Consider the following 9,287-nt stretch of genomic DNA (forward strand, 5'->3'; position numbering starts at 1 on the left):
CATCAACAACAACGTGGCAGTGCAACTCGCGGTGGCTCAGATGAAGCAGATACAAGTAATAAGTCCCATGGTGACGCTCCCTAAATAAAAGAACAAGGCGCACACACACAGAGATTCCCCTGCAACGTTTCCCACCGCGCTCCCCCGAGCTCCCATCGTCTCCTCAAAACAGAAAAGGAAAACTGGGAATTTACCCACAGAAATAAAAGAACAATCACATCTTAACATTCCCCCTGAATAATTCACAAGTCATTGTTTGCGGGATGCTGCGTGAAACACGTGTGTTTGAAAGAAAACTGGGCAATCCCTTAGAAACAACACGACTGTGCTAGATTTGTGGCCTCAAAATAGACGGTTGGGAATTTAAGTTAATTCGACTGAGTGGAGTTGTGTGGCGGGTCAGTGTAAAGCTCCACAGCGCCACGCTGTGGTGAGAACAAAACAAAACACTGACATGCTGGGTTTTTCCTCTCTTTTATTTTCAAATATACAAGGCAGCTTTTACACCAACATCAAAAGTAAACTTGGCGGCTCACAATAGCCAGCAACATATTCATTCTGTACAACAGAAGCTCACAGACAGCTTGCAAATACAGTAAATGAAAATACGCCTGGAGTCAACAGTGGATCATGTGCAGCGGTTTCAGTGCCTTCGAGGAATAAACGTTGCACTTTGGATACCTTAATCTGTGTCAGTGGTCTAAACCTAAAGCGGCGTGATATCATATGATGATATCATAATGGCTGTGTTTGTAATAATATTTTTACAGCAGCGTATATGAAAACAAGAACCCAGGGAGTCACCCCCCCCCACCAGCTGCCCCCCGGCTATATTTACCGTCTGCACTGGCTGGCATGAGGGACCACTAGTCTCGCCACATATGGGTGTGTGTGTGTGTGTGTCCTCCTGTCTGAGTACCCACACTGCTGTTTAGGCTGTTCACATGATGGTTATTTAGTACAGCACACAGTGATGTATTCTTGGCTCCTATAGCTCTGTAAGTAGCCCAGGGAGACTCTTAGAATAATAAACCAGTTCACCTTTTCACACACTCAGCGCTCAATTTAGAAATATATAAAAAAAAAAGTATCCTAGTTCAAGTTTGTTGGTTCATGCACACAAATGTTTTTTCTTTTTCAAAAAAGGGAATGATCGCTGCGATTGTCAGCTGCTGTCCGACATTCTCGGTCCTTAAGCACGCGCAGGCGGCCTGTACCACAAACTAAGGCACTCAATTTGGAGACCGCTTTATAAGAGTAGAAGACTGAAAACACAACTTTTAAAAGCAGCTTCTGGCTGAGAAAACAAGCTTCAGAAACAAGAGTCTTGGTTTCTTATTCTTTCCCGTTTACTAACGGTGGGAAATAAACAACTGATTCACATATGTATCACGTTTTTTTACGATTTTGAAATTTTTTTTTTTTTTTTAATGACAGAATCGATATATTTTCTTCATACGAGTCTATGCGCAGGTAAAAGGAAGTTACCGCTTTTATTGTTGTAGTCTGAGTAACGTGACATCATATCCGTTCCGTATCCGTCAACCAAAACAAACCACACTGAGAAAAAGAAGAAAACGGCAGAGGGTTGGCATGGATACGACCTGCACCCTCCCATTTTAAATCTAGTGTGGTAAACACTACACAGAGTAAAGAAATTACCAGGAAAAGCAGAGCTAGACATCACGGCTAAAGCTGCATGCTAACTCCGTCATGGACAGGAAGCGTTATCGTATTGCGGTAACGTGGTCAAGCCAGCCTCTACTCGCACTTCCACTAATTTGTGAGGGAAATGTCTTTATTCTTTGGGTTGCTGGAATAAAATAGAATAAATAATGCCTTACAATGACTGATATATTTGACTTCAGGACATCTTTGACTAGAAACATGCTGAAAATCAAACATTTTTACTGTATCAATTTAGATATTTTCCAACGTAAAAGTCTCTAGAAGTGTATGATTCAACTTTTCCCCACTGTCTAGAGTTAAAAAAGTTAACAAAAATCTGAATAAATCGTAACATTGAATACTTAAAAATCGCAATACATATCGAATTGGCACCCAAGTATGGTGATAGTACTGGATCAGGAGATAGGTGTATCGTCCGAGCCCTACCATTTACCAGACAATAAATTAGGTGACATGAACCGAAGGGGCCATCATCAAATATAAATGAGCAGTTAAGCTTAAGATAGTATGTGGATGAGCTAAAATATCAGATAGGAGTGTCTTCCACACGGGCCACAGGCTTTAGGAGACATGTAGCCCAAACAGGAATCAGGAAAATCCTCACGCCGCCCGTCGTACGTGGGTCTGCGTCAACCCTCTTTCCCCCCCCCCCGTTCAGTGGATCCATCAAGGATCCATTACCATCCAGCCATTTCCCCGATTTTGGTCCTCTCGGCTCGTCTCGGAGCGTGACCACATACTCGTCTCTTCATCGCCGTCTCGTTCCGCCAGGTCACACGTTGAGCTTCTTCAGCTGTTCGTACGTGAGGAAGAACTGGACACAGAGTAAAGGAACACAGGCAAGAAGAAGTGGATTTTGTTTGTTGAGCGCGGGAGGCTCACTGAGGAATTTTGGCTCTTTCTGTACTTCAGCTCAAAGCCTCCCTTGTTACCTCGGACTGCTCAGCTAGAACAAGTCAATAATCTCATTACGTTTTCCAGGCCTGGTTGGAGCACGATGACGACCTGACAGAACTTCCCTCTGTAAAGACTTTCATAGAGTTCTCTCCTCCTCTTACCCCCCGATTGAAGGCCCCCTAGGTCCTCTCCAACCAGGGCCAGTGGGCTACTGAGGCAGTAGTTTCACAAAGTTACATAAGAGAGTGAGCTAGCATTACGCTAAGCTTCCCCCCCCCCCCCACTGGTGCGTGGCTCGTAACGCCACACGTCACTGACTGCATAACAGAATTTACAACTTTTTTCCCCCGCTGGTTTCTCCACCTCAAAAGATATTGCATCACAGAGGGTATAATATGTAAACAGAGCGGTGCGCTAATGAGATGGTTAAAGGATACGATGATGTTCCACGGTCCCAGGCGGAGCCAGTTGGGAAAGAAACCCTTGTAGAGGGCCATGAAGCCCTCGGAGCGCCACGTCTGAAAAGAAAACAAACATGTTAAAACCACCCGTTTTATCTAATTATCCTCGAATGACCGCTCTAAAGTCCTCTTTGGGCGTTTTTGAACTAAATCAGTGACATTAAGGTCTGATCTAGATATTCAACATTATTACATTATATTACAAATTCATTCAGGAGGCAATATTCAAATGTACACTCAAGTCTAAAAATTGTACTTAAAGCAATGTATTACTGCAGAGACATCCTGACTTTTAGTCCTTAGTGGGGGTCAACCTCCAAAACACTGGATCCTACATTTCCCAGAATGCAATCAATTGTATCTATCGGTCTTTTGTAGTGCTGCGTTCCATTTACCTCGGAAATCGATGCGGAGCTGGGAATGACGTCACACTGGAGTTGACAGTGTTACAGCACAAGTTGGAAAACTTAATGGGGTTTGCTCCAGCCAGGCTAGGCATCGTTAGCAATACCAGTTGATAACGACGCATTATGCCGGTATTTTGCTCATACAGACACCGTAGCAACATGTCCACAGATAGAAGTTGGACACTACGGTGTGTATGACTGATTTAATGAGACACAAATAAGTCAGTAGTGCTAATGAACACTATATTGCTACAGCTTTTGTACTGTTGATACGCGGAGCAGCCATCCCGGATTTTGAGTTCGGGGTTGGTGAGGTTCGTCTGACACAGAAGTAGGGATGCACCGATCTGGCTTTTTCAGTCCCTATACTGAGTCCTGGGCTTTGGGTATCAGCCGATACCGAGTACCGATCCGATACCAGTGTTTAATTAATAAGCTGTATGCCTCACTGTGTGGAAGTGACTGGGATCATTCTTTTATGTGTAAGGCAGCATCAGGCTTGACTTAACATTGTTTTCCTAAATTTGTAAAACCAAATGTAACAAATAAATACATAAATATAATTTCCTGAATTCTTATTTATTATTAAAATAATCATTAAAAAATCTGATTGAATTACAATTTAAGTGTAAACCTTTTTAATGCAGCAACAAATTGGCTAAAATTGGATTACAATTCCAGTATATAATGTATATAGTATATAAACATAGAATTGAATTGAATAGATCGGTCACACTGTTACCCGATCCAGCTATTTGAGTTAATATTAGCTCGATATCTGATCCGGTAGCAAGCAGTGCATCCCTACACAGAAGACCTTATATAACAGGCTGAACAGTACTGCCCATAACGAGTCAACGGATCTTCATCTGTGCTCCTTTAATGTAGTCTTCTCCAAACACAATCTGAACAGGAACAAGTGTAAGGTGACTGACCTGCAGTATACAGTCCACTGTTCCCTGGTACAGAGCTGCTCCTCTCTGGTTCATCATGCGTGTCCGAACTACGTCCACCGGGTTGGAGGCCAAAGCCCCCGCCAAACCACACGCAAAGCTGGACCTGAGGGACAACAAGACGCAAGGTCAAATGATAATTCTTTCATTTTGTCCCACAGTTAAATCGTTGGTGCTAAACAGTCACTGCTGTGGTGTGTGCTGCTGCTGCCACAAATGTAACAAATGTTATTTCCTGCAACGCTGAGAATGATACACACCGACTGTTCTGAAAAACTTGAATTAACAGTCTGTAGGTTGAATGACTATTGTGCTGTATAAATAGAGATAAATGCAAAAAACAACGACTTGAAATATCTCAGCGCAGTATGCAATCTTCTAATGATGATGGTCAACACATACATATTGAACAAGGCTGTGTATCATCCCCTTAAAAAAGTGATAGTTTGGGTGTTTTGAAGTAATATTTATAGTAGATGAAGGTCAGCGCGTCCCCAGTTTGGAGAAACAGACAGGAGTACCAACACGGAAGCAAAGCAAAGTGCTGCTGTGGACGGGGCCGGCAGCAAAACGTATTTTACCCGCATTAAAGAAAGGCTCACCTAAAGAAACAAATACAAGTTTAAGTGTACGCTACATTTATAATATTTTCAACTCTTTACCTTTCCGTGACACATCTATACAGTCTATGTTTCAGACGGGGAACTGAAGCAGTTATCAATGCTCTCGCCAAAGCCACCAGACTCCATTGAAAAAAACAGTAATTTTTTTTTAGCTCGTTTGTGTTATTGTGTGAATTTGGTGAATCCGAACTAACCAAAGTCACACAATAACACAAAAGACCTAGCTGATCGAGGCAGCAGTAGACCAGCAACCCCCGTGTTCTGCGAGGTCAAATTACAGGTTTTTGAATGGAGTCTGGTGGCTTTGGCGGGTTCAGTTTTGGCCAGGTAAAGAGATGAGAATATTCTAAATATAGCGTACGCTTAAACTGATTTTTTTTTAGGTGAGCCTTTCTTTTAGGTGGCTAAAATACATTTTGCTGCCGGCCCCGTCCACAGCAGTAAATTACTTTGCTTCCATGCTAATACTCCTGTCTGCTTCTCCAAACTGGCGGCGTCACAACCGTCATCTACTTTAGGTAATACAATGACTATGGATAAGTGCTTCATACAGCCCCACTTCAAAACACCCGAACTATCCCTTTAAGATACTGACATGTGTCTTGCCTTGACAAGCAATTTCCCCCCGGTGGGAATATCACATGAGAGATGAGGAGGAGGAGGATTACTTTGCAAACTTACACAAAGTGTGTGTACACGTTGTCCCCCATGTGACCCGACAGAATCAGATGCTTCTTGGTGATGTCATATACTGGTAGCTCGACCCCGACCACGATGGCCGCCCGCTGAGCCGTTAGAGAAACACCCTGAAGCAGAAAAGAAAGGGTTAGGCATGTTAGGTGTAACCTTTGGAAACAGAGGTCATTTAGCGAAGCAAACAAAGCATTTTTCTGGCTTTCTGTACCTTCCACAGTCCTCTTGTTCCCTCCTGCTGGTAGATGTTGATGAAGTTGCCCATCATACTGCCCTGGATCACTCTTCCCTGAGCCTGCATGCGGATCTGTTAGAACAGACAGCGATAATTTCCATAAACTTGAACCTGAGACACTGAAAGCATACACTATCAGTGTGGAATGCTGTGCGTTCACCAAGCCAAGTAAGGGGGTGTATTAATCTGGCGACCATCGGAATGCAAAGGCCAAAAAAAGTTAGAGGCAAGTTTGGCAAGCACGCTGTCCTAAAGTATTTTCTTTATCTTCATTTCCAGGAATTGTCAAGGCCCCTCGCTGGACTTGTTTTTGTTTATAATAGCCAGAATTTAGAGTTAGAGAATAGAGTTTGCAGATTAGTTTTGGTTTGTGTGTTTGACTTGGCGGCCGAAGCTGGAAGCACCGCGCTGAAAACGCAATGTTCCTCAACCTGCAGCCGCTTCCATTAGTCTGTTAACAGACACGCAATGTGGACGGGAGGTAATTAGCCACCGAGAAGAAGCCGGGCAAAACATTACGAGTACAGAACAACATGTGCACGCACACGCGTCATATTCATGCACCCATATCGTTTACAGAACACTATGTTAATCCTCAGAGGCTTCTATCTATAAATAATTTACAAGTGGGGTCTTGATAGCAGTAAGACGCCCTTCACTCCACTTGGCATGCTACCAGATGACCACACCTAGGGCCTGGGGCTCATCTAGAAAGGGCATATTAATCTCTCAGTTTTTCAAAACAATTACTGAAGTACTTTAGGCTGCACGGGTAATTACAGCTGTATGTATAAAAAAAGGAAACACAAAATTAAAGTAGACTGCTGTTTTTCCAGATTTACTGCACGCATTGGTGCAGTTCCAAGAAAATTGTCAAACCTGCTCTACTGCTTTGGAGAAAACCTGACAAAAACAAGTGTCACGTTTGGAAACAAGCTACCTTCAGCACATCGGTGGGGTTAGCGATGGAGGACGAGACGACTCCGGAGAGAACGCCACACATCACATTAATCAGCAGTGTCTCATCTGAAAAACAAGAAGAGTGGGCGGCACACACTGTAACTGTGAACAGGCAGCATTTGATACACTGCATCAGCCGGTCTGTTGCAATTTGTCTTTACAGTGCTTTACAGAAGCAAAAATGCTGATACATATTTAAATAGGTCACACATTCTGTACATCTGCGCCACCCCTGTGACATTTCAAGAGGAATGTGCATAATAGGTGCAAGTAACCGCCTGCCAAAATGTGTGCGGAAGTGTGCGTGTCAGAGAAAGAGAAACTGGGACTCACCCTCTGGTCTTTCAACCATCAGTCGCTTTAAGCTCTGGTATGTGCCAATTTTGATGGTCCCATAGGAGGCCTGGCGCAGCATAGCAGGAGCTAATCTGTAAAGAGTCAAGTTTATTTTTATTACCCGGTATCACAATATGTCAGTGGTCTTAATAATAGACTCACAACTATGGTTCCTGACCTAGCAAAAAACACTTAAAAAGGGACTGTTTGGAACTTCTTACACGTATAAATCAATCCGGGTCGGTGTCTCATGTGCACTGTTCAGACTCTGACTCCAACACAAACTACACAGAAGCACCAAAACCGCAAAGTTGTATCTAGTGAAGCCCGTCTGTTAAACAGAGTTGGCAGCGGTCGTAGTGCGCGGGGGAGACCGTAGCTTTGGTCTCCAGGGCCGGTGTCTCTGCTGTACTCTGCTCCTCTGCCTGCTTGCCTTCACTCACACACACCGCGCTCGTTCTCGCTCAGCTCGCTTCACCTCTACACGTGCATGCGCGCACACTACACACTGCAGAAGAGTTAGTTTAGCGCTGAGAATATCTAGTGGACGTTTGTGCAGAAATAAATGCTGCAGCTCCTCCAGACCAACAGAGGTTTCCCGTGTCTTGTGAAGTGACAGGGCTCTGCAAGTTACTTTATCGTCTCCCCTGTTCCCTCCGGCCGCGGTCGGGAGGCTGAGGCAGGAAAAGCCAACACTAGGATCAGCAGTGATTCATGGAGAAACCTTCGTCTGGTCAGCTAACATTACTGCCAAGCAGGTGAACTATAGAGTGATATTGTGGTTTTAGCTGACGTGTGTCGCCTCACTGTTTTGAGCGATGCTCGTTCATGTCTATTTAGAGCGAGCACAAGCCCGACGCTGACTTTCGTTGACTTAACGGCCACAGGTGTCGCTGTTAACAAGCATTTCTGAAAGTTACAAATAGTCCCTTTAATGTTCTTTTGCACTTTGTGGCAATGTTCTTGAATGTTTATGTAATTGCCCTGTTGCTGAAATGTGCTATACAAATAAAGCTGCCTTGCTTTGCCTTGAGACAGGCAAATCTAAGACCCATCTCTTAATTTGTGTAGATGAGGTCCAGTAAAAGGTAGGAGGGGGAAATGGCTGTTACAAATATAGGAAGTGCACAAAAAAGGAGGAAGTGTAAACATTCAGAGGAAGTAGGATTATAAACAAAGAATAGGTACTTGTGTAGTTAATGCATGATTTGGAAGACAGATATATAGAGACTAGTTTGCAGAGCTGCAGCATACTGACCCTGAGTACAGAGCCCGGAGCCCCTCCTCTCGTACTATCCTCACTATAGCATGGAGCATGCCTCGGTACCGGATCTCGCTGTACTTGATGTCGCCTACTTGGCCTTGTACTTGAAGTCTCGTCTTGGCCAGGTCGATTGGGAAAGTCCCTGCAACACAAACACACAGGATATCACCTTATGAGAGTGTAAAAGCCAACAGAGATGCGAGTAATGAGCGTTAATCCACAGCAGCAGCTCGGCCTCCTCCTCCTCTTCCTGTCTCTCATCATCACTCACCGCATTCCGCCGTCACGGAAGCCAAACCGCCGAAAACAAACGGCTTCCAGTTGACGTTAGACATTGTTCTCTCTCCAGCCGTGTACCGAACAGTGAAAACTACACGGTGAACCGGTGGAGAGTTGAATATGACGGTCTACAGCTAAACAACAGCAGCTGCGGTTCAGTCTCCTACCCGGCGTTTGAGAAGCTCCTCCTCTCTTCTCCTCTCTGCTGCTGCCGGTCTGTAACTAAGCCCCGCCCACCGCTCCTACACGTCATCACTGTCACCGCCCACTGCCTGTTGCTAAGCAACCGCACCAGACTGTCTCAAGGCAAGGCAGCTTTATCTGTAGAGCACATTTCAGCAACAGGGCAATTCAAAGTGCTTTACATACACATTCAAGAACATTTCGACAAAGTGAAAAAGAACATTAAGACATAATTAGAACAGTTATAAAAACATAAAAACGTTAAAGATTAGAAAATAAAAACAAGTTCAAAATAAAAGCTAGGATA

At 44.1% G+C, this 9,287-nt stretch overlaps 1 protein-coding gene across 1 annotated transcript; it reads right to left on the minus strand.

Moving 5' to 3' along the window:
* Nucleotides 1-460: 460 nt before the first annotated feature.
* LOC141776704 (kidney mitochondrial carrier protein 1) lies at nt 461-8,985 on the minus strand. Its single transcript, XM_074650459.1, has 9 exons — nt 8,790-8,985; nt 8,513-8,660; nt 7,252-7,346; nt 6,899-6,984; nt 5,935-6,030; nt 5,712-5,836; nt 4,390-4,513; nt 3,024-3,104; nt 461-2,503 (listed from the first exon to the last, which is right to left on the minus strand). The coding sequence occupies exons 1-9, from the start codon at nt 8,851-8,853 to the stop codon at nt 2,462-2,464; spliced, it is 861 nt and encodes a 286-aa protein (XP_074506560.1). The 5' UTR covers nt 8,854-8,985; the 3' UTR covers nt 461-2,461.
* Between the last annotated feature and the right edge of the window lie 302 nt (nt 8,986-9,287).

This window comes from Sebastes fasciatus, chromosome 11 (genome assembly GCF_043250625.1).
Source record: "Sebastes fasciatus isolate fSebFas1 chromosome 11, fSebFas1.pri, whole genome shotgun sequence".
NCBI classification, from domain to species: Eukaryota; Metazoa; Chordata; class Actinopteri; order Perciformes; family Sebastidae; genus Sebastes; species Sebastes fasciatus.